The sequence below is a fragment of the Protopterus annectens genome, chromosome 8.part0 (assembly GCF_019279795.1).
Source record: "Protopterus annectens isolate FY-2018-M chromosome 8.part0, PAN1.0, whole genome shotgun sequence".
NCBI classification, from domain to species: domain Eukaryota; kingdom Metazoa; phylum Chordata; order Ceratodontiformes; family Protopteridae; genus Protopterus; species Protopterus annectens.
The window spans coordinates 280,652,836-280,679,083 of record NC_056741.1 but is presented as its reverse complement, the minus strand read 5'-3'; the positions used below and the strand labels follow the sequence as shown (position 1 = coordinate 280,679,083).

The following is a 26,248-nucleotide window of genomic DNA, read 5'->3' as shown; positions in this document are numbered from 1 at the left end:
TCTTTACCAATAGTTGTCCTGGAATAATAAGGCTTTTGAAAGCTGTCAGAGCATTCTGTACAGCTAACATTTCTTTTTGACTGATATGCAGGTGCATCTGTCTTGGGTTCCATTTGGTCTGAGTGCACTGCCCTGCCATGTGAGCCCTCCATGCATAGTCTGATGCGTCTGTTGTTATGGTTTGGGCAGCAGGGGGTGGAGGGAAAGGGAGTCCCTTGTTGTGGTAGCAGGCCTCTGCCCACCAAAGGAACTCTGTCCTTAGACAAGGAATGATAGAAATCATTGTTTCCAGGTCCTGAGAATGTTGACACCATAGACTTTTTAGAAAGCATTGGAGTTTCCTCATATGCAGTCTAGCATATGGAATTAGCAGAATGCAAGAGGCCATGAACCCCAGAGCTTGCAGTATTTTCCTTGCAGATAGCTGGGTTTTTGTGGCCAATAGTTTGAAGTAGGTTGTCAAATAAACTTGTTTCTCCGGAGTAAGGAATGCCATCTGGGAAGTTGTGTTCAAGCTTGCTCCCAGGAAAACAATCTGTTGGCAGGGTACTAGCTGTGATTTCTTTTTGTTGATGGTGTACCCCAGTGAGGTTAGACAAATGGCAGGTGTTGTAATAGTAAGTCCTGGCTTTCTGCCTGAATCAGACAATCGTTCAAATATGGGTAAATTTGAATATTTATCTGCCTGCAAAATGTAATGGCTGGAGCTAGACGCTTTGTGAACACCCTGGGCGCAGTAGATAAGCCAAAGGGAAGTGCAGAGAACTGAAAGTGCATGGAGCCTGCCTAGAAATGTAGGTATTGTCTGCAGGATTCTCTTATTGGGATGTGCAGGTAAGCTTCCTTTAAGTCTAGGGTTGCCAGCCAGGCATCCTTGGCTAGCATAGGAAGAAGCTGTTGAAGAGTTAGCATTATGAATTTTGGAACCACCAGAAAGGTATTGAGAAAAGAGAGGTCCAAGATGGGAAGCCGGGAGTTTTCTTTTCTGGGTACTAGAAAAAGTCTTGAATAAAAACCTTGTCCCCTTTGTTGTGCTGGGACAGGTTGAAAAGCCCTGATACTGAGAAGAGAGAAAGAACCTGCTGTTGGGCCTCTGCCCATTGATTTGGGGGGAGGTCTGGGCAACCATTTGGGGGTGGTAGTGTGTGGAAGTGGAATCTGTATCCTTGGGAAACTATGTTCAAAACTCATTTGTCCTGGGTAATGAGTTCCCAGTTTTTTGAATGCAGGGCGAGCTTTCCTCCTAAGGGAGCAAGTAGTTGAGCAGGGCTTGGAAGGGTTGAGGTTAAGTCATGGTGCCATTTATCTGTAGGGGTGGCTTACTACTCCCTGCATTGGAAGTGGTAGTCCCCCACTGCTTAGATCTGTGCATAACCTGATACCGAAGTCTTCGTGGTCTACTGTTCCTGGGTTTGGACTGAGAAGGCCTGGAAGAGACTGGAAAGGACCAGTTCTTTGAAGGCCAATGCCTACTGAATCTGGGAGGCTGTACTTGTAGGAAATCTAACAGTTTGCATAGATTTTACTTTTTTTTTACTCCATCCTTTTGAGGACTTCTTCGGCTTTGTTGTCAAAAAGGTTTAAGGGTGCATCTAGTAATTTAGCTTTAATATGATCTGGCAAGTTTTGTTCCTTAAGCCAAGCATACCTTCTAAGTACAGACCCAGTGACAGCAGCCCTGCAAGATGCTTCTAAAGCATCAAAACCGCATTGCAACATATGTTTACCAACTTGTTCAGCAGAATGCATTAAATCTTGCAAGTCTGTATGTTCAGCACAGTCAGGAATCAACATCATTTTCTGTTTAAGTAGTCACATAATATGCTGCTGATACTTCAACATATGAAACTGGCAATTTAAAGCCATAATGGCCAAAGTAGCAGAAGTGTATACCTACTTACCCCATCTGTGTAAGGCTCTAGAATCTCTATCATAATGGGTATGATTTTTGGCAGTAGTAACGTTAATGCCTTTTGGTCCTTGGGAAATGGTCTCTGGATCCGCAGTAGGATTCTTGAAGAGGAACTTGTGAGAGTCAGGTACTCTGTAGTACCTGTCAGGTTTTTTGGGAGCTGGAGGCAAAGCGTCTGTGGTAAGGCTAGATTCCAAGAAAACATCATCTACAATAGCCAGAACAGGAGGGATAGCTAGAGGCCTGTGTTGAGGCAGGAGTAAGAATTCCCTAAGTCTCTTTTTGGACTCATAATAGTCCTGGTCTTCCCAGCTGAAATGCTCCCTAAGGGTATGCAAGGTTTCACCAAAAGAAAAATCTTCTGCAGGGGAAGCAGAGGGAATCAGAATCCTCATAAGTAGATAAGGGCAAATCCAGGTAATCAGAAGGAGCAGAGATATCAGATTCCTGATCAGAAGAATCAGAAAGAAAATCGGTTCTAGGTCTCTAAGAGGGGGAAGGCTGGCTTCCCCCAATTAAAGTAATAAAGTCTTCAGCCATTCTAAGCATTTGTTTTTCAGGCATACTGTCCTGAGTCTGTGGTTAGGTCATTGGTTTCCTAGGCATAGTGCGAGTTTTAGGCCTGAGGAATTCGGTACTTCTAGTTGGAAACAATGCCGTCGGTATAATATGAAAGTCTGTAGGCCTGAATACACCCTCAGAAGCCGGTGCCTGCACAGCGGCTCCGGACCCATCTAAGGTAGAGACATCCGCAGGTTCCATAGTAGAAGAAGCATCTCGTGGCATACCAGACTCCGAATGGGTCTCAGTAGAGGCCTGCATATCTGTAATAGCAGGTATCAGGGGCTGCGAAAGAACCTCACTGAGTACCGGCGGACTGCTGACTAGCTTAACGGAAGCATCAGCAGCAGTTTTGGACCTATGCGGTCCGTCTCTGTCTTTATCCTTACTTTTTTTGGAAGTTCATTAGTTGGATGGCTTAACGAAGCCATTTCGGAGTACGGAGATCGAGAAAGAAAGTATTTGGCTACAAAAATAGCCTAACGACGAATAGTTTGGGCGTTTAACAAGGCACAAAACTAACCGTGAGGGACGTCGTGGTATGGGCCCAAACAGGTGATGCAGTAAGAATGAAAATCTCTATGAGGTATTTGGTTTCCACAGGCAAGACCATTGTTAATTTTTTCTGACATTGGTTAGAGCAAGAAAAAAGGATCCCCAATGGGGTACTTATCTTTTTTGAAGACTTCGGGTCTGAAACTCGTAAACGAAAATTTCAGGAGTCGGCCGACTGGCACTTGTGAAATGCTTCTGCTTTGGGCACTGCACAGCAAGAAAGACTGATGTAACGGCGTCGGCTGCATGTTTTATACCCCTGCCAACCTGACGTCATGGAAGAAGCAACAGCATCCAACGCAAAAATCAAAAGACTCTGGTATTCGGGCTGGCTGAGGGCTACCTGCAGGCAGATAACAAAATGTGATGACTGCAACAGTGAAACACGAAGAGCATCCAGCATCTGATCCAAGCTCCAAGTTCCTCCCCTTACCCATAATGCCCCATGTCTCCTTCTTCCCTTCAGATCGAGTTTGCTGCTCAAGAAAACATAAGCCTGACCCAAAAAAGACCTTACCACTATTGGCATCCCCAAAATTCCTGAGCCAGGCATACCAAGGGAATGAGCAAAAAATATATGGCCTCAGGCAATAAAACAACCAGAGCAAAAAGAAGCAAATGAGAAAAAACAGTAGCACTTGCTGTAACACAGCAGAATATCCAATTTATTGTAAAGTAAGCACTTTCAAGGGTTCACCTCTTCATCAGACTTAGATAAAAATGACTTAAAACAACCACATTAAATAGCACTCCAATTAACATTAATTACTTCAATTAAAAACAATTAACTTATTTAAAGTCATATTTAACATTTTTAAACATCACAACATACATAAGCTAAAAGCACTAGTGTCTCAATTGTCTCGCTTTCAGGAAAGGTTTAATGGAGACTATTATTCAAAAATACACTTGATTTGTAGCTTATTGGACATTATTCTAAATAACAGTGTTTTTATGTTCAGTGATGAATACTACATTCAAAAGGCTGGCGTGGCGATGGGCACAGCATGTGCCAATAGCTACGCCAACCTTTCATTGGTGCAATGGGAAACAGAGTTTATACTCTCTAACATGACCTATGCCAACTTTGTCTTGTGGTATACTAGGTTTGTGGATGATATTTTTTTATTATGGCAAGGAACTGAGACTATTGAGAGAGTTTATTCACTCTCTCAATATGACCACTGATTTTCTGAGATTTACATACAAATATAGTTTACAACAGGTGGAGTTTTTAGATGCGACTATTAGTAAGCATTTGCTCAATACTGTTAAACTAGTTTATATAGGAAACCAGTTAGAAAGAATAACCTATTGCACAATACAAGTATGCACCCGAACCATTGCAAACGTAATATAATAAAAGGACAGGTGGTCAGGTTGATGAGATTACATAATGACACAGAGCTGAATTCAGCTCTAGAGTCCCTTAAACTGGATTCTATAGAAAGGGGCTATAAAAGTAAAGATATAGATATGTACATTAAAGAGGCATGGAAAGATAGACATAGCAGGTGTAAACAATATTTTACCAACGATGCAACAGTATGTGATACACATGGAGGTAGTGTTGTTGACAGTAGTGAGATGCCACGACATATCTCTGAGAGTAGTAATAACTTGAGAATAACTCTGACATATGATAGTAATATAAATATGGTATGTGATGTCATCAATAAGATCTGGAATATACTCTCTACTTTGGATGGGTTGAAGGGGATAGTAGGAGACCAACCTAAGTTTAGCTTTTGAAATAATAAGACCCTAAAGAATCATCTTGGTTACAAATCTAGTTTAAATAGGACTACTCTTAGATCAGATAGAGTAGGTACATATATATGCAGAAGTTGTACTGCCTGTGCATATATACACACAGGTGCTAACTTTGTACACCCTAAGCTAGGCTTTAGAATAGAGCCCTCTCATTATGCTGACTGTAAAACAGTCAATGTAATATATTTGAGTTATTGTGTCAAATGTTTTTCATATTAAATTGGCATGACTAATCGACAGTTTAAAGACAGGATACTTGAACATATGAGGGATATAAGAAATAACAAGGAAAGCAGTGCCTTGGCTATGCACATCAAGAAGGAAGGTAGTGAGCATGTTTAAGTTTCTGGTCCTGGAAATACTTGCAGTCAGGAAAAGGGGAGGAGACAAGAGGAATATTACTGAGGCAGCTGAACAAAAATGGATTATGTTACGGCGCGCTGATAAAGTGCCCGATTTGAATAATATGGTCTCCATTAAACCTTTCCTGAAATCAAGACAATTGAGACACTAGTACTTTTAGCTTATGTATGTTGTGATGTTTAAAAATGTTAAATATGGCTTTAAATAAGTTAATTGTTTTTAACTGAAGTAATTAATGTTAATTGGAGTGCTATTTAATGTGGTTGTTTTAAGCCATTTTTATCTAAGCCTGATGAAAAGGTGAACCCTTGAAAGTGCTTACTTACAATAAATTGGATATTCTGCTGTGTTACATCCAGTGCTACTGTTTTTTCTCATACCAAGGGAATGCTCTGGAATGTTCATCTCTCAAATACCAGGCCAGGACAATAGTGACAAGGTCGGGTGAAGGAGGGGGAGATGGTTGAAGACAAATGAAGTACAACTATACAGATGGAATGTTATGGTAAGTACATAACTTCTTTATCTGAAGTAGTTGACTTAATTTGGTCTTCAATTTTTGGGACAGAGTCCCCAGCTACTAACACCTGGGTAGCCCCTATGGAAGGGTATTCTGGAGCACCGTGGAGCCAAAGGATGCCCTATTCCTGGATACAATGTCCAATTTGTAATGCGAGATGAAAGTATGACCAGGTGGCTGCAGAACAAATATCATCCAATGACACCCTGGACCAAAAAGCCTCTGAAGTGGCCATAGACCTGGTGGAATGGGCTTTTACCTGACCCAGAGGGGAAATTCCTTTGATAGAATATGCTTGAATAATGCATTGAGAAATCCAACAAGCAACAGTCACTTTAGAAATTGGCTTCTCAAAGAATGGCTTTGAACAGGAGACAAATAACTGATTTAATTTATGAAAGGATTTTGTTCTGTGCAAGTAAAACCTCAATTGCCTGTGCACATCCAGCAAATGCAATTTATATTCACCCTTGTTCTGGAAATTAGGAAAAAAGACAGGAAAGATTGACAGTTTGATCAATATTAGCTTCTGATGCCACTTTGGGAAGGAAAGAAGGAGTAGTGCACAGGGAAACCCTGTCCTTATGAAAAATTATGTAAGGAGCTTTGATAGACAATGCTTGAAGTTTCAATACCCTCCTGGCAGACATAATAGCTACCAAAAAAGCAGTCTTCCAAGATAGACAGTGCAAATCTACCGAAGGTGTAGACTCTAAAGGAGGGGGGACTAAAGCCTGAAGTACAAAAGTGAGGTCCCATGGAGGCAAAGGATCCTTCACCGGGGGCCTTAAAAGAAAGGTACCTTTAAGGAAGGTCTTGCAAAGTCTAGAAGAGGCTAGTGAAGACATTCTACCCCAAATGAAAATTAAAAATAGCAGCCAGTTGAACTTTCACAGTAGAGGAACTAGCCCCTTGTCGAAAGATCCCCACCAAAAATTCTAATACTGCTGGGACAGGAGCCGTAAAGGGATCCAAATACCACTGAGAGGTCCATATGGAGAAACGTTTCCACTTGCTACGATATACACTTCTGGTGGAAGATTTGTGAGCCGCCACCAAAATGGTTTTAACTGGAGAGCATAAACTGGGAATCCTAATAATCAATGGAAGTAGAGCAGCCAAGCAGTGAGTTTCAGACTGTCCAGGTCTGGGCGAGGAATCCCTGAGGGGTGTGAAATGAGATCCGGAACCAGAGCCAAGATCCATGGTGGAACTACTAGATAAGACCCAAGGGAGGGAAACCAGACTTGGCGAGGCCAGAATGGGGCAATGAGGATTACTGTGTTCCCCAGCCTGCGAACTTTCTGAAGAAACTTCAAAATGTGAGGTAATGGGGGTAGGCATAAAGAAGACCGGTAGGCCAAGCATGGACCAGTGCATCTCTTGGGACTTCCCCTGAGAGGGATTCAGAGCAAAGAACTCGCTGCATTTCGCATTGGAAGGAGTTGCGAAGAGATCGCAGCAAGGCCGGCCCCACGAGGAAGATCTGTTCCGCTACTGAAGTATTGAGAGACCACTCATAAAGCATCAGAATAGTCCTGCTGAGCCTGTCCGCTAGAATGTTGACCATCCGAGAATCTGTGTTGCCGCCAGAAAACGACCGGTGGAAATGGCCCATTCCCACACTCTCATGGCTTTGTGACAAAGGGGATAAGACCTGGTTCCTCTTTGCTGATATACCAGACTACACATATGTTGTCTGTCTGGATCGCAATATTCTCTAGAGGAAGATGGGCATGAAGGGCTTGCAATGCCAGAAGAACAGCCCTCATCTCCAGGATGTTGATATGCAAAGTGGTCTTGATAGGGGACCACATGCCTTGGACTGTCCTTCCTGAGCAATGTCTCCCTGCCCTAGATGGAAGGCGTCTGTGGTCACTGTGGTTTTGGAAAAGGACGGGAGAAAGGGATGCCCTCTGACAATGTCCGGGGAAAGAATCCAGCACCGAAGAGAGACCCTGCAAATCCAGGGTAGATGGACTGGATAGGACAATGGAAGATCTAGTAGAGATCACTGGACTGCTAGCGTCCACTGGAGAATCCACATATGAAGTTGTGCAAGGGGTATCAGATTGATTGTGGCTGCCAAGTACCCCAGCACCCGCAGAACTGTCTCTGCTGAGGGAAGATGAGCCTGAAGAATGTACGAGATTTCGTACCCTTTCCGGGGTGAGGTAAACTTTCATTTGGCTGGTATCCAACTGAGCCCCAAAGAATTCTAGAACCTGGATTTGGGGTCAGTGATGATTTGCTGAGATTAATGGCAATGCCCAGACTGTTCGTTAACAAAAGGAAATAATCCCTGGCTCGGCAAAGCAGAAGCTTGGTGGGGGCAGCAAACAGCCAATCGTTCAGGTAAGTGAAGACCTGAATTCCCTGAAGCCTCAGGTGAGCCATTACAACAGCCATCACTTTGGTGAACACCCTGGGGGCTGGAGAAACCTGCGGGAGTGCCTGTTCATTTGATGAGATAGTACACATCCTGAAGGTCAATCGAGCACATCCAATCTTTTGCCTACAGGTAGGGCAGGATGGACTGGAATGTGACCATCCAGAATTTCTCCTTTGTTACCGACAGGTTCAAGGTGGATAGATCCAGAATGGATCTTAGGTCCACCATTGTCTTTGGCACTAAAAAGAACATGGAATAAATGCCCAATCCTGATTGGTCTATGGGGACAAGTTGGATGACTCGCTTTGATAGCAGCTTGTCTGTTTCTAGGGCTGCAACCTCCCTTTGCACGGGTGGAACGTCTGGGAGGTGATTTGGTGGGAGAGGTGAATTGATGAACGGGATGGAATAACCTCTGGATATAACTTGCAACACCCAACAATCTGTTGTTATGGACTCGCACGCCGCTGGGTTTAGCGAAAGTTGACCTCCGACTGTCTCTAGAGACGAGCAGTCGGGCAGCCCCTCAGGGCTGCACAGTGGGCCTGTTAGAGAATGCTTCTCAAGACCCGAAATTTCTTGGACCCACTCTGCCTCTAGGACAGTGCCTGTCATAACCCCCTCTGCCTCTGGGGGAAGGTGAGTCCTGACTGTCCTGGGAGAACTGAGATTTCAGGAGCCACATCTTTGTCCTTCGCTGATTCCTGAAGAAGGATCTTTGAGGGGCGGAGAAGCAGATCCCGATGACAGACAGTGTCTTCCCGTCCTTCTCACTCAGGACCAGGGTTTCATGAACTGACTTCCCAAACAGGGAAGAACTATCATAAGGGGCATTTATATATGACGCCCTGAAGTGTTCCGAAAATTGACACAGCCGGAGCCAGGCATGGCGCCTCTCTCCGTAGCATGGGAGAGAAGATGCATGGACGTATTTGCTACCGCTTTAAGAGTGGACATCTGTGCGGAGAAAGTCTTCTTGCCCTCTGGTGACATGGGCTCCAGGGATGACTCAGCGACCTCTTTAACTAGGTCTCGCTGAAGCTGAATGACGTGCGCCATATAGTTCAATGCCCTTATAATAAACGTTGCTGAAGTGTACACTCGCTTCCCTAGACGGTCCATGGTCCTTGACTCTCAGTCAGGAGGATGGACTGTAGAGCTCTCCTGCGCGAGCTCTTTCTTCGTGGTGGCTGCCACCACCATAGCGCCCACTGGGGACTCCTTGCTCCAACTAGGTCTATCTGATGGGGGGGCTGAGGACCTTATCTGGGTACTTGGGGATGGGCTCCACGGTGTCCTGTTCCTTCCATGCCCAAGATGTTATGAGGTCCACAAGCGGGTCCGCGGGTGGGGCACCAAGCAAGTTGTGCACAGTGTGGGGCCATAAGCTTTCCCCAGCCAGGGAATTGTTATGGCTAGGCTTGTATAGGCCCTAGGGCTGATAACCTAGTACCAACCTATGAACCTATGAACCTATAAGTAGCTGGGCTTGAGCCAAATGCCTCTAGGAACACTGACTTGTCCAGAGTTGTTTTTTTGGGCAGACCCCCCCCCTGGCAAAGGAGTTCCATGATGTCTCCAAAGGAGACATCCTTGAGGGGTGATCAGATGGAACTTTCCCCTTCTTCTAAGTCGGTGTTTTTGGCGAGGGGCTCTGGGGAGGAGTCCAAGTGCCTCCTTTTGCACGTCTGTTTGCAAGGAACCTCCTCAGTGGGACTCTGGGGGGACTTGCAAACCTCTTGAAGTGCCTGACTGGGGGCTTCCTGAGGCAAACCAGGCACAGGCTGTCCCTGAGATGGCAAGAGGATCGGGGCTGTACCCAAAACCAAGGGAGTTGGGGCGGAGTCCGAGGACGAGATGGTCAGGGATCTCAACCTACTCGAGAGAACCCTCTCCACCACAAAGGCCGAAGGGGAGCAGACGTCCTGAGAAACAAACATAGGAGCCGTCCCCCTCGGATCTGACGAGGAGAGTCGGAGGCAAGACTGCAGGAGCCAAGATGCACAGGGGAAGACTGCTCTCAGACAAACTTGGTGCCAACAGCATCCCTTCAGATCTGAAGCCGAGGCTATGGCTCTGAGAGCTCAGATCCGACACACTCAAGACAATAGCCGGCTTTGAGGTACAAGGTACCATCGGCGCCGACCCCCCGACCCTGAGAGTCCTTAGATCCAAAGACTCTGAAACTGAAGGTCAGATTAGAGAAGGAGTTATTGGGGTGAAAAAGGTTTGTGAGCTCCCCGCTCCAGAGGGAGAGGGGGCTGGCAAGAATTCCATTTGGATTTGGGTGCGGATGAGCTTCTGCATCATCCTGTCCATCTCCACCTCACTAAGGCTACAGGTAGACTGGGAAGAGGCTGCTACCGACACCGGCCGGGAGTGCTGATGAGGTGAAGCCCTGAAGGGAGATCGAAACACCTCCGGCTCCAGAGAGAACCTTGGAGAATGGAGCCGGGGAATACTAGGCCTGGGGGGGGGGGGGTCTTAGACTTAGGTGGAGGCCCCACCAGAGGAGAGCAGTGGTGGGAGTTTGAGTCCCAGAAGCCTGGGAAGGAGAAGAAACTGCATCAGAAGAAGTGTCTGAAGCCAGAGGTGTGGGGACAGCCGTCCCAGAGGAGGGGAGCAAACCCTTCAGGATCAGCTTGTCCCTCCTGTCCTTAAAAGCCCGCGGGTTGTATCCCACGCAGATGGTGCAGGGGGAAAGCAAGTGAGCTGCTCCCAGGCAAACTACACACAGAGTGTGGCCATCGGCTGGGGAAAGCTTATGGCCCCACACTGTGCACTTCCTGAATCCAGGCTTAGGGGCATCAGCCGTACTAACCAGAACACACAAAGGCACACAGTCACACACACTCACTAACACAGAAAAGTCAAAGGCGGGGAACAATTTTTTTGAATATCGACAGCCAACACAGATAAGGGAAGTGTGGGAAGATAGAAGAAACACAGAAAACGAAGAGAAATAAAAAAAAGGCTAGCTACTCACCATGAAAATCACTCAGAGCTCAAGCCCACGATGCAAGCTATTCAGCGGCAAATGAAATCTGGAGGGAGAAAGGAGACTGGGGCATTATGGGTAAGGGGAGGAGCTTGGAGCTCGGATCAGATGCTTGTTATGCAGCCGTGTCAGATATGATTCGGATCCACAGACCCACAGGTTGAAGACCAGATGAAGTCAACTACTTCAGATCAGTCAATAAGACACAGGCAATGTGAATGGTAAGGCAAAATTATAGACAGTGAGAAGCAGAATTCCTGTTTCCCTGGACACAAAGTGGAGGGAGTAAGACACATTTCCACCTGTGTCTGGCAGGAAAGCCTATCATTTCAGAACACTCAAAATTCACAGTTTTAGGAGAGAAAATTTACATAGTAGATCTAATGGACCTAGTAGAGATAGGCCTAGAAGAACTGGAGCTGCTCAATTCAACTTCTGAAGACAAGAGTTGCATCACTGAGCCCAGCAGCTTTAAAACTGCCCGTCATAAATAATCAAAGTGGAAATCCCAGACTCTTCCAAGATAGCAGCACATGGAGTTACAGCTCAAGTTCAGCTTTCCCAGTGTGAAAACAGATACTCAGAGGAGTAAGCCAGTAAATTCATATTGTTGGGTAAATTTAAGTAACTGGCTAGTAAGTGCGCTGTCTGGATGCCAGCAAAAAATAAACCCAGAGAACCTGAAAGAAACGCAATCATAAAAGGTGAGAAAAAAACACTGTCCGGGAAGAATTTTGCAGCTGTTCAGCAAAAAGTGGTGCAAGCTCCAACTTTGGTGCAAAACATGAGTGCCAGTAACCCAGAGGAAAAAAATAAGTCAAATGTACTCAGAGCTGATTAAAAAAATGGAAGAAACTTTAAACTGATATTCAGATGAGGTGAAAAAACTGCAAACATCAGAGGTCAAAATGAAGAAAAGGATGCTGATTATAAGACTGCTCAAGAGGAGATGTTTCAAAAAATAACAGAATTGGAAGACAGAGCACATAAGAAAAACCTATGATTTTCTGATGCACCACAGAAGCTGGTATGAACAGACTGCATTCATTTTATGAAAGCGCAGTGGTGGTGCTGCGGTAGTGTTGTCGCCTCACAGTAAGACGTTGTCCTTTGATTCTCAGCTAGAGCGTCTTCTGTGTGGAGACATACATGAATGGGCGTACCTTCGTTGAAGGTTGTGCATCAGGGCCGGCAACTCGGCACGTAAAAATCTACTGCCAATCATTAGCGGACCGGAGTTCCACTGTGGCGACCCCTAACCGGGAAAAGCCGAAAGACAACAAATATGCAAATGGACTGGTAATTCCACAGAATGAGTTGTTAACTGAAAGGTCACATTGTATGCATGCTCCATACCTGGCCATGAGAAAGCAACCTAGACCTTTAATAGTAAAGATGCAATCCTACCAGTAGGAGAAGTAGATTCTGACAAAACTGTGGCAGAAGGACAAAGTACAAAAAGTAGGATACAGTAGAGTGTTTGCGGAAAACGATTACTCCCTGTACACCAGGCAGAAGGAGAGTAAATTTAGTCCACTAATCACTGAATGTCAAGAAGCAGGCATGAAATTCAAATTGCTGTACCCAGCTATCTTCGGAATATTCTTTCTTGGAGGGAAAATAATTTTTGATGCAGAACATGCTAAGGAGGAAATACAAAAGTTTGTCCAACAAAAAGTGAGCTGTGAAACAGGATATTCTGTTTTTTGCTCTTCTGGTAATAAAGACCACATACAGACTGTGCTAGTGAAATCTTTTCCATTTTTTCAAAGGAAAATGCTTGAGAAAGAAAAAAGCACAACAGTTGACTAGAAGAACCGAGAGTATGTTGGAAATAAAGCAGAGACTGGATTTAGGAGCGGGAGATAAACAGGAATAAAAACAGCAACTTGGTAATTGACAAATGTGGGATTATAAAACATTAATTATATTTCTAAAACTTGACAGAACAAGCAAATCTGGAAATATTGGACTTTTTTGACTATGTAAAACTTTAAGGGGACTCTAAAGCATTTGTCCTACTTAATAGCATTTATGTTTGGAGGAACACTTAGGAGAAGAGGAAGGAGGGAGTATAAGTAAAACAAAATTTTTGTTCTTAACAATATTTTTATAGTGCATGATATAACCTGCATGTTATAAAGTAAAGTTTTCTCAGTTATTTTCAAGTTTAATGGGATACTAACAGGTGCCCCTGTTTCTTTCCTTCTTTTCTCTTTCTCCTTGTTTAGTTTTAAGAAATATAGGCATTGCAATGTAAAAAAAAGTAAAGTTTGGTCAAAAGAGTATGATACAAGAAAAATTGGTGTGCATTTTCATATTCTTGCATACAGGAATGACTGGATTAAGGCCCTTGGCTTGATCTAGTAACAATTTTTAATAGAAAGCACATAAATAAAATAACAATGAATATAACACAGCTTTCCTCCTGCAAATAAATAAATGTTTGTATAAGCAACTCTATCTGGTTCTCATGTCTCCATGGAGACAATCTGATAAACAGCAATAAAAACAGAACACGTCTTGCTTTCAAGGGCTAGGAGACCACGTTTTCTGAAAGCATTCTATTTTCCCATTCTGGGTGAGCAATAAACATAATACAAAACCAGACAGCACTTAGTAGAAGCTCAGGGTGTACACCATGTGGCTTACCTTTCTTTTAGGTTAACCCAAGTTTGTGTGCGGGGGTGTCAGTTTGTGACAATTGTTCCTATTAGGAGGGTAAAACTTCAATATTTGAAGATGTACATAGTTTTGTGTATTAGTATTAAATTAATATGATTTAGGGGTGTACTGTTTGTTTGTTTGAGGGCTTTCAATAAAACAAAGTTTTGTAAGATGTGACGTAGGCTGAAATGGATACAACAAGAAACAACAGTATGAGAGATCAACCTGCCAAACATTGGTGTGTGCATGCTGGAAGTAGATACTTAAAGACAAACAAAAGTTGTGAATAATAACTTAACAATGGCACTTTCTATACTATCTTTAAATGTTAATGGTCTCACAGATGTATACAGAAAAAAAGAGTAGCGAACTATATTAAAAATGTAGGGTGCAAATAGGTATGCTACAAGATGCACATTTGGAAATAAGTGAGCATGTGAGTTTGATAAAGAATTTTTTTCAGGATAGTTATTCAGCTGAATAACTGGGACAGGAAAAAGGAGTACTTCTATTAATTGCAACAGGAGTGCCAATAATGACAGAAAAGGATAAAAAAGATAATGATAGATTTATAGTACTAAGGGGCTACTGGCAAGGGAGGAGGATTACATTGGCATATTCCACCTAAAACTACTATAAGCTTAAGAAAATTCTGGGAGAAATCACTTTTAAGCAGGGAATATTACTTATAGAAGTGGGGGACTGGAATTTGATCTGCAGCAGTGAAGATGCGTCTGGGCAGCCCAGAAAGAAAGATATAACAAAGGAGGGTAGATTCTTTAAGAAATGTAAGAAAATATTTGGCATGGAAGATGTAAATTCAGTAATAGGAGTTTGGAATGAATTTACATATTCCCCCAGATACAAAATCTGGGTTTGGTTAGACAAAGCTTACATTTCACAGGAACATGTGCATTTAGTTGAACGTTTTGATACACATCCAATAACTATTTCAGATCACATGCCAATAATAACTAAAGTAAAACTGAAGGGTAATGAAATAAAAATGAGACAACGGCACTTTCCCGTCTATCTGTTGAAAAGAGGGGTATTTAACAGTGGAAATTATTCAGGAGTTATTACAAAAGATAGAAATTTCTTCTGAAAATATAGTTAGGAGTTGGATAAAATTAAAGTAGAGTTTAAAAATAGGGTGGAGATAAAAGAAACAGTGATACGGTTAAGACATAAGAAGATTTATTTAGAGGGACAGACAAATGTTAAAGTATTGCAAAATAGGGGGAAACTCACCTAAGAGGAGAATTTACAAAATGTTAAGCAGAAAATAAAGGATTACCTTGACAATATGCACGAGTTTAGAAAGAATGCTGTTAAGCAACGAATTTTTGCTAACGCCAGAGCACAAAAACTTTTAGCACAATTAACTCAGGCAACAGGAAGTAGAAATAGCTGTCGCCAAGCTTAGGAAGCCTATAACAAAGAAGATAACAAGAGATCTGTAGAGGTACTACCGTATTTCCCCAAAAATAAGATTGGGTCTTATACTCTTTCCCCCTGCCGAAATACACATTAGGGCTTATTATCAGGGGATGCCTTATTTACCACCACCGTACAACAATCTACATTTATTCATGTACAAATATCGACATTTATTCATGAACACAAATAGACATTTATTCATGTACACAAATAGACATTTATTCATGTACACAAATTGACATTTATATGGTACTTTTCTGTTATTGGACAACAGTTCTAAGTAACGCATTAACAGTTGTGTGAGAATTCTACATAAACAGTGCAACAAACATTTCAACTTCAGAATATTTACACCTTGGCTTTCACAGTTATTCAAATATAGGCATGTCATCTTCTTCTGGAACATTGTCATAAGTCTCTAACCCCCAAATTCTGGCCTAAATTGCTTGCGACTCCATTTCCTGTAGAACCATTGGCCCCAATCTGTCATGCCTAGCAATAGAGCTCTCCTTAAATGAGCACTGCTTGTCCAAGTAGCCTGCTCGTAGTGCATTGGCAACACAGCTGTCAGTGATTTTATATCATGAATTTTTCATCCAAGTCACGACCTCTTGCAGGCTAGGCTTACAAAGTTTCCATGCTGATTTCTCTCCATTATATTTTCAGTGTAGTCATTGAGTTCTATGCACAACTGGTCCTTGAATGGCTTGTTTATTGCAATATCAAGAGTCTGGAGATAGGCAGTCATTCCTGCGGGAATCATTATTTGATCTATTCTTCTCTGTGCAAGGAATTTCTTCATTTCTTTAGTGCGGTGAGTGCTGGCTGAATCCCAAACTAGCAGAACTCTTTTGTCACCTAGCAAAACAAGTGGCAGCATTACATCGACCCACTTCCTTATAACTGCTTGTGTGCACTAGGCTTTTTCAGTTTCAAGAATGTAAATGCCTGAAACACATTCAATCTTTTCTTTCTTGCCCTTACTAATGATTAGAGGTGGGGTTTTCTTTCCATCTAGATGAACTGCCAAAATATAGGTAACACGTGCACTCTCTTAACCAGTGGAGGGAATGTAGATTGATGAGGCACCCCTCTGATCAATTGCTGTTTGAGATCCTTGGCCCATAAACACTGCAGTTTCATCCACAGCAATCATGTTGGAGAGTTGGTATTTAGAAAAGTTGATGCCATCAACAAAGGACTTGAGCGCAAGCACACATTTAATAATTTCAGTATCTTCCAGCTTGAACAGTGTTGATCTTCGTGGAGACTGTTCATATCGCTGAAGGAAGCCATCCAGCCAATGTTGTGATGCTTTGAATTCTTCTGGAGATATTTCTAACTGTGGTGCCATTGCAAGGGCAAATGCTTGAATATCAGCCCTGTGCACAACCAAAGCCTTTGCTCTCCTGTTAGCAATCCATTCACAGATGATTGGCAGGATAGGGCTAAGGAGTACTAATCTATGAACCTATGAGGTCTTCCAGCTCAAGAAATAATGGTTGCTGACCTGATCCACCTTGCATTTCTTAGCATTTCCCTCGTCGACCTGTTGACTGAGGTTATCATACACTGCATGCCATTTTCGGATCATTCGGAGATCTAACTTCTTCTCTTTGCAGAAAGTCGTCAGATTCTTTCCCTGGGAGTCCTCCACGGTTCCTTTTTTGTACTCAACGGATTAGCCCTTTCTTTTTGCACTCATTTTGTCTTGGGGGAGGGGGGGTTAACTGAAGACTTACGAGACTGGAGTGGCAACACAAAATGGTGCCAGTTAAAAAGAGAAGACACTACAGCTGCTAATTATCAAGTGCGCGCACTTTACGCGCATTGTCTGTATTTTGACCGATCAAAGTACACCTGCCAGTGTTTATGGGCCAAGGATCTCAACCGTCAAGTGTGCGTGATTAGGGTTACAGTAAGAGTCGTGGAGGACTCCTCCCAAGGAAAGAATCTTACGACTTTCTGCAAAGAGAAGAAGTTGGGTGTCCGAATGGTCCGAAAATGGCGAGCAGAGTACGATAACCTCAGTCAATGGGTGTCAATAACATGATTTTATAATTAAACACGTCCGTCGTGTGTTGTTGACAATATTAACTGGGGCTTATTTTTGGGGTAGGGCTTATATCGTGACCACCCAGGAAAACCATGCTAGGCCTTATTCTCTGGTTAGGTCTTATTTACAAAGAAATACGGTAGAAATATTACAGAAATGTTATTAAAGTCTGTATAAAACAGAGAAATATGGAGATCAAGAAAAGGTACAAATGGAAAGATTTATGGAAGAATTAAATATGCCAAGGTTAGAGGTAGATGAGTCTCAATTACTAACAGGACAGGAGGAGATGAGATAAAAATATTGATGCATAACCAATCAACAGGAAAGTCCACAGGAATAGATGGTACTGCTGTAGAAGTTTGAAAGCTATGAGGGGAAAACTGATAAAGATCTGGAAGAGGAGAAGTACCAACATCCGGGAAAAAAAGTGGCAGAGGGTGTAATACCTAAAGAGGGTAAAGCCCCAACAGATCCAGCTTCATACACGCCCATTTCAATCTTAAACCATGATTATAAAGTGTTTGTGTCTATAGTGGCTAAAAGAATAGCAAAGGTGATGCCAAAATTGATAGATACGGCTCAATGTGGTTTTGTGAAAGGGAGGCAACCTTCTGACAACATTAACAAAACACTGATGATCAGAGGGAAGCTGAATGTAAGAAAATACCAGTGCTGTTGGTGGGTTTTGATACAGAGAAAGCATTTGACAGAGGAAGCTGGGAGTTTATGAACAGGGAAATGAAAGCATTTGCATTCCCTGATAAAATTATAGGGATGATTAGGAGGGATATATGAAGGATCGGAGGTGAAAATTAATGTGGGTGAGTTCCTCTCTGATCATTTCTGTTTGAGCAGAGGAACAAGGCAGGGGTATCCTCTTTTCTCTTCATTATTTGCACTATACTTAGAGCTACTAGCAAAGAAAATAACTCAGAAATTTACGGACATAATTGGTATGGCAGTCAAGAAAGATGGGCCGTATCTGTAGATATTTTATACTTGATAAAACCAGTAAAGGACATTTTAGTGCTGTGGAACATTTTGAGGCAGTTTCAAATCTTTTCGGGATACAAAATTAATGAATCTAAAACAAAGGCAATAGCTGTAAATGATGTACCCACACACAAACTGGTTCAGCAATATCCATATTTATGAGGACATAATAAAAGGAAATACTTGGGAGTATGGATTAAAAAGGATTCTAGTGTAGCAGCTAAGGATATGTGGGAAGAGACTAAACAAAAGAGAGAATACAAAAACTGAGGAATTGGAAGCTCTGTTATGTGGATTTGGATAGCAAGATACAAGTAGCTAACATGTTTTCAGTCCCTTTAGTTTTATACACAGGTCAGACATATTTCTATCAACCAGAAGAGAAGTTGTGGACAGCAATTAATAGAGAGCTGAAGGATTTTATCCTGGAGGGGAAGACGGCAAGAGTCAAGTGGGATAAACTGATTCTTCCAACTGAATGAGGTGGTTTAGGATTACCTGATTTGAAGGGGTACACAATTAAGACTCCTATACATAGCACAAGCAGATACCTGTAAGTCAAAGTAGAAAGGGATGATGATGATGATGAAACAGTGGGGAAGCTCAAGAAACTACAAGAGACTGGAATTTTGGATGCAGATCCTTAAGGAGAACAATAACCATTCAGATCATTATATCCATAAACTAGAAGAAAGTATTCTAAGAACTAAGCCAACACAGGAATGGAGAAAGGAGATTCTGCAGATGGGGATGACTGCAATTGTGCCTACAGACAACAGGCAAGAAAGGGCTGGAATTTATTGGAGAAAACTGGAAAAAGAGCTAAAGTATTGGGAGCAAATAATTAGAGGGGAAAGGTTATAGAATCGGAAGAGGCAAATAATTTATTTGGACTGCAGACTAGAGATTGCCTTCCCTATCAAGAACTGACCAGAATATAGGCAAAGAGAAAGAAATAGGGAGATCCTAAGTGAAAGACCAACACTGGCAGAGGTTTTAATACAATACAGAGAAAAAGCTGCTGTTAAAAAAGGAATAATTAGTACAGCATACAAAATACTGCATGATAACTATAAGAATCAGTCAGAGGAGGTTAGACAGGATTGGGAGGGACAGATTGGATAAGCAATTTACAAAGAAATAATGGTGGGTTAATATGTATGTCTCCCAAATATGCAGGAAAGTCTAGAATATTTATGATCTATGCTTGGAAGTGTTTACATAGGTCTTTTTATACTGCAAGCAGGCTCCAAAGAATTTTTCCTCAGGCAGACAGCAAATGTTGGAGGTATAAAGGGGAAGAAAGAGGCAATTGGGAACATATTTTCTGGGAGTGCAATGAGTTGGCAGACTTCAACAATTCCCTGCAGACTGCTCTGTCAGATACTGGGTGAACATATTGGTGTAACTAAGGAAATTCTTTTTTGAGCTATGATACAGAATCTGTATTGCCTAGACATAATAATGTCTTGATGAATCCAATTATGATGGCTGCCAAAAAGCAATTGCTAGAAAATGGAAATCAAAGCTTAAACCAACTTTACTAGAAGTAGTGGATATAGTAACAGAGATAAAACAACTGGAACTGTGATCTTTAGAAAAGGGTAGGAGCAAATTACATAGAAAAAATGGGAAATGTAGGAACAATACATGCAGAGAAGGAACAAGGTTTAAAATGAAGGCAGGAACTGAATGAGCTATGTAATGTTTGACTGACAATGACTAGATAGGTTCTAAGTGATGTATAATGTGAACAGGTAGTCCTTACAATGATGTGGGTGCTCAAGTCGCCATTAAGAGGAAGGGTTAGGGATTTAAGAAAAAATAAAGCTTGAAGTTATCTTATCAGTAGATGGAGGGCAACTGACTATAGGGATGGGTTCAATGGAATGGGTCAGATAGTAATGTCTCCCTTTCAATTCCCAGTCTTGGTGGATAAGCTACACTCTCATGATTGTTGCATCATCTTTGTGGAATGCCTCAGACAGGAAGATGAAGTCGGACAATAAAAGGAACAAAGCACCACCATTGCTGCCTAAATGCCAATACCCCTCTTTGGTCATGTCTCTCTCGAGGCTCAGGGCAGGTCTTGCACTAGATGATGAATGGGCAATACTCTGAAGGGAGGTTTGATAGTTGGCGGGCATAGGGAAGGGGAAGCATATGAAAAACTGACTTTTATACATACTGACTGACCACTTACGTGAAGCCTTAAGTGAAGCAGCCAAATCTTTGGGAGTGAGTGAAAAGGCACAGAACAGAAAACTGATACAATAACTCAACAGACAAAGTCTCAGTTTAAATCCAGATTCGATGAAAGGCCTTTCAAAACTGGTTTTGACTTGAAGTTAAAATTCACTAAAGAACAATATTTGAAGAAAAGGGTAACTGTATAACAAAAAAAACCCCACTTAATATAAGGAGCACAAAGCCATTTCTTCTGCAAATTCAAGGGCAACAAAAGTGATCTGGAAAGAAATAGGACTGCAGTGTATTATGGATAAGGGGAGTTGATGCCTGGGGAAATTTTTTCAAGTACCAAGCTGACTTGAGATGGTGTATCACTGCAGTTTTTTTTTTTTTTTTTTGATAAAGGGTAGGAGTGGCTCATCCCAGAATCATTTGCTTAAGTACATTAGTTGAAATGGAATCAAACAATGGTTAAAACAATAAAGTGGAAAATATCTGATTTTTGTGGTAAACGTTTTGGCAAGAAAAGAAAAGCAAGCAGTGTGTTAGATGACAGCAGACAAAAATATACTGTGAAACAAGGCTGCTTTGCTCATGAAAGCTAACATGCCATACGTTGACAAATTCTTGAGTACAATGTAGTGTTCACGATCAGTGCAATAATTTTGGTCATTTGTTGGAGTCAGACTGCTATGCAAGCCAGTTCTGCAACCAAAGCTTAATGTATCAGTTCAGCAACTTAAAAAAATTCAGAACTTAAATATTTTTGAACAGCTCTGTATGTACTCAGCCCAAATAATAAAACCAATAATAAAAATAGTTGTAATACATTTTAATGAGCCAGGACAGAAAAGGAAATAAGGAATATTTAGCTCTGCAAAGCAGATACCTTTTCATTAGTCACCACGTAGCACCTACTGCATCATGTTCAGTCATTAAGGCATCATACATAGAAACACTCTAAATACGAAAACTGATACCTGTACAAAATAATTAACGTGCATACATACGGTATTTTATCTACTGATGCAATAATACGATTCAGGAACTTGTCAGCAACTGCTCTCAAGTTTTGAACTGAAATGTCTAGTCTTCGTTGAACTTCCTGGTGAGTCAAAGCTTGTTCAGGTGTAACATCATAGGGCAGCCCACTGCAAAGTAAGGAGTAACAGAGTTTTAAAAAGGAGAAAATATGAACACACAATTAAACTTTTCATAACCATTATACATACAAGGACTAAAAAAAGTATGCACCCACAATTTTTGACATTTGTGGAATGTTTTCAACAGTCTGTCCTAATAACAAACAAATAAGTGGCTTCCACTTCACCAGCAAAGGGAGCACAGTGGCTTAGTGGAAAGGTCTCTGCCTTTCAACTCCAAGGTCTAGGGTTCAGTCCTGACTTTCAGTCATTGTATGTGCAAGGCTTCCATGTTCTGTCTATGTCTCAGTGGGTTTTTGTCTGAGCATTCCAGTTTTCTCCTACCTCCAAAATAATATGCTGCTTGATCAGCTATACTAAATTATCCATATATTTATATGTTGTATTTTGCTTCGCCCTTGTAGCGCAGGTTGTGTCTGAAAAGGATATATGGATTAACCCAATTAACTAGGTAATAAATGTTAACCTAAATCTAAAATAAATCAGTACTTTGCCTAATTCAGGTTTTCCTCCCTCATTTTTCTTGAGAAACTTCTTGAAAGAAACAAAGGCTTTAAGCTGTTCTATAAACAAAGAAAAGGGTTAATTGAGCATCAACCATGAATAAGAATCATTTGATTTTTCAAGAGGGCCCTATATACAGTGAGTGGGATGCTTAGACACACCCTTCATTTGCCCTTTGCCCTCATGGGATCTTGTTGTTACCTTTGGCTCATGTGTCTCATTCGAACATTACAGCTAAATGCAAAAGGGGATTATACTTTAAAGAATATGCAATAACAATGTTTTAAAATAACTTTGTAGTTTTATTTGTAGTTCTATTGATGTAATTCAAAAAGGGGGATAGATGTATTCATGGCAGTGGACTTTCTGAAGATAATCCGATAAAGTCATTACTTGCATATCTATATCATTATAAGGAGACCTCCGCACTGGGTGAAACATCTAGAATGCTAAATGGTGTCTTAAAAACCCAAAGCCTAAAAGGCAAAATTAGAATTCAATACCAGATATCCTAAAGGACAATCCTCACAAAACTCTCCTTTTGGAGTGTCAGTCCAAGTCATAGTACCTGATTAATGTATGAACAGAAGAGGTAGCTGTGGGACAGATGTATAGTGTGGACAAATTTAATAAGCATACTTTATTTGTGATCACTGAAATAATGAAATGCCTGTCACCAAACTGGATTACAGCCTGCTAATTCTGAATCACTGATGGTCCAAATGTGTTAGGCAGACTGGAGCACATTATGTCACAGAAGGTTGGTGAATGTAAAATTATTGAAATTTGCCAAAGCTACCTATGGTGACAGTGGAGTTTGCCTTTTTCTCCACTGTTGTCCGACCTCGGAGTTGGTATACATAAGGTGGGGGGGGGGTGTGAGGGTGCAGAAGGGCTTGCCCCTGTGCAAAAACTTTCCTCAGGATGTCTGCAAAAGGCATTTTTTAGTGAACATTTTTAGAAGTGTTTACATTTGCTGAAACCGCCTTTGGAGAGTCAACATGAATCCAAGCAGACTGCACTGACAATGGAGATACAGGGAGAAGAAGCTTCAGCTCTACAAAATCTATTAGCAAATCATACACATTGTGTGTGTCTGTGTATGACCAGAGAGAAAGACCTATATGGACATGATTTCTACAGACACAGAAATAAATATGCAAGGAGAAAGTACAGTTGTGTAAGGAAACTTACCATAACAGAAGATGTTCGAGTAGATCATTGTTGCTATATGGGAAGAATCCTACTATGGAATGAATGACCGACCAGCTGTCAAAGCTTTAGGGCACCTTCCATGCACCATAACCATTGCAGAGCTCGAGAACAGCAGTATAAAAACACTGGCTATGTTGCCACAATTTCAGAGCTTTCCTCTCTCAGAACAAGAAGCCTTGCTGGATAAGTGTGTGTCTGAACAACAAAGAAAACACACCTTGGCATAAAACAACAAAAAGGATGAGGAAGGAGACAGGGAGGGTGTTTATACTACAACTGTAGTGTATCTGAACATCAACTCTTATGGTAAGTTTTTTTTTACACAATTGTACTACGTTTATCATTAGATCTTGGTTGCAGTAGCCTAAGCTAACTGGGACAAGTAATAGAGTTTAGAGGGCTAGGGAATCTTGAGAAGTAGCAGAATCTAGGAGACCTTAGAGTATAGTCCTATCAAACCCTGCTCTGATCCTAGAGAAATAATTTAGTTTGTAATGCTTGGTAAATGTGTGCACAGAGGACCAAATTACTGCCTCTAAAATATTTCTAGTGCTCACTGTTTTGCAGAACACCGTAGAAGTAGCCAGAACCCAGGTAGAATAAACCATAACTTTGTCTGAAGAGTCTTGGCAGGAACAACAAAATGAAATAGCTTGAGGCATCCATTTAGTAATTGTCTGGTTTGACATTGATTGTACCTTTTTCCTGCCTTCACTAGAAATAAAAAGTTGATTACAATTACTGATGGCTTTTGTTCTGGCAATATAGTATTAAAGCTGCCCGTGAAAATCTGGAGTGTAAAGAATTCTTTCTTCCTTATTTTTGGGGTTCTGGGAAGAAAACAGGGAGGAGAAATGCCTGGCTCAATGTGAATTCTGAAAGAACTTTAGGCATAAAGGAAGGCTTGGTTCTCAAAGTTACCCTATTTTTTTAAATCATTTTACTACAAAATCACAGACATTTTATAATATTTATAATATTAAATGGATAAAGAATCAGAATAAATGCTCATCAGTTAATATTACCATCTACCGCCTATAACAATTTTGATAACATACAATATACAAACAGAGAAGATTAACATTCATAACTATATAATAAATTAACCTACCTTTATGAAAGATGAGCTAGGGTTGAATCACAAGAGTTTAAACTCAGAAAAGTGTGCAAAGTTCTCCAGTACAATATTAAGATCTCAATAGGGAGACACATTTCTTCTAGGTGAATGGATATGTAACACCCTTTCAAAAACCGTTTCACTTGCAGTTGGGCAAACAAGCAGAGATAGGCGAAATCTGAATCTTGATAGAAGAGTAAGAAAGGACAGAGGATAATAACTCACCCAAATACTGCAGAATCAATGGTATCTGAACCTTAAAAAAGGGTCCTTTGTTCTTAATTTGTTTACCCAAGTCAGAGAAACTTGACATCTTGTAAAATAGTCTGCAAAAATAAGGCAATCATCTAAATATGGAAAATATGAATACAATGCAATTTGCAATGAGCTCTTAAAGGAGGCAGGCACTCTTGGAGCTGTTGACAGTCCCAAAGAAAACCAGAGAACTGGAAAGGTAAGTTAGGCACAGAAAAATGTAAAAGAATCTGATATATGGAATGTGATAACCATATTTTAAACCCAAAGTTACTAGAAAAATGAAAGGTGGAATGAGGGGTAACAGATTGCGGAGAAAGCATTCTGAATGCTGGGATTTTGATGTGAAGGTTTAGAAGAGAAAGGTCTAGGGTAGGTCTTCAGGTTCCTTCATTCTCTTGCAATGGAAACATTCTTCAATAAAAATCTTTCGCTGTTTGAACTGGAGGAACGGGTTCTTTAACCCCAAGACAGCTTTTGATTTTGGCTACTAGGAAATATGGAGGCTTGATCTGATGGCTGTAGAGAAATCCCTTGGGTAGGAGAAAGGAAATCTTTTCACGTACAGCCTTTTTGAATGTTTCTCAGAAGTCAAGTGCCTGAAGTCATCTGGCACCACAGAGGGAAGTGAAGACCTACACTTTGGGAATGTTTATTGGAATGCTAGGATGGGGGAGGGACACACAATGGGGCATATAATTAATCTGCTTTTTCAGACTCCCCTTGGTTTGGGAGAAACATTCACTTCTTTTTAAAACCTCCCTGCCATTATTTTCTGAAATTTTGTTCATGTGCTTTTCTGGGATTGTTTATTCTGTTTAGTATAAAAGAAACCTGAATTGGAAGGAAAGTTTCTATTATATTTTGTCATGGAGGGTTAAAAATCTGGGTAACTCCTTGAATTAACTTTCCTCTTTCATCAAATCTTTTGCAGACCTCAGCAGAGGAAGTGTCTGATAATACCTCTTTACCCAGGGAAGCATTCAGGAACGTAACTTTCACTTTCTCTGGTAAATTCTGAGAACACAGCCAGACAAATCTAGTCACTAACCCAGCTACAGCATCATCAGTCTCATAAGAACATTTTAGAGAATGCTGTGTTACTCGAGACACAGAATAAAGTAAAGAATTTAAATGTCCCGTAATGTCTGGAAAACGCAAATCAGCAACTTTCTCATACTGTCAAAGGATATCAGCAGAAACTTGCAAATGTGAGCTTGACAATTCATTATTCATTATTCCGAAGGACAATTTGGTGGTAATATATACTTTATTCCCAAACTTAACAAAAGCTCTCCCAGTTTTATCAAATGAATAGGGTTAGCTGCCATAAGGTGTCTGGATGAAGATGGTTTGGAAAGAGAAATCCCTGCAGGGTCTGCCTCAAGGGTTTGCAAAAAGAAATGAGAACCTTATAACATCTATCAGACTTTCTGGGAGCAGGGAGCTGACAGGCAAACTGCTGGCTGTAAAGAAGGCATCCTCTAAGGCTTGTAAAATAGGTGGAATAGCTATAGGTTGAAGAAAATCTTCCTGTAATAAATCATTTATTTTATAAGACTCTAGCATTT

At 41.3% G+C, this 26,248-nt stretch overlaps 1 protein-coding gene across 1 annotated transcript in view; it reads right to left on the bottom strand.

Annotated features, from left to right (window-relative positions):
- The window catches only part of IQGAP3 (IQ motif containing GTPase activating protein 3), a 2,364,408-nt gene that overhangs the window by 588,559 nt on the left and 1,749,601 nt on the right, over positions 1–26,248 (bottom strand). The window contains exon 27 of the mRNA XM_044079778.1: positions 21,434–21,574. Within this exon, the coding sequence (XP_043935713.1) occupies positions 21,434–21,574 (141 nt within the window). The remainder of the gene's footprint in view (positions 1–21,433; positions 21,575–26,248) is intronic.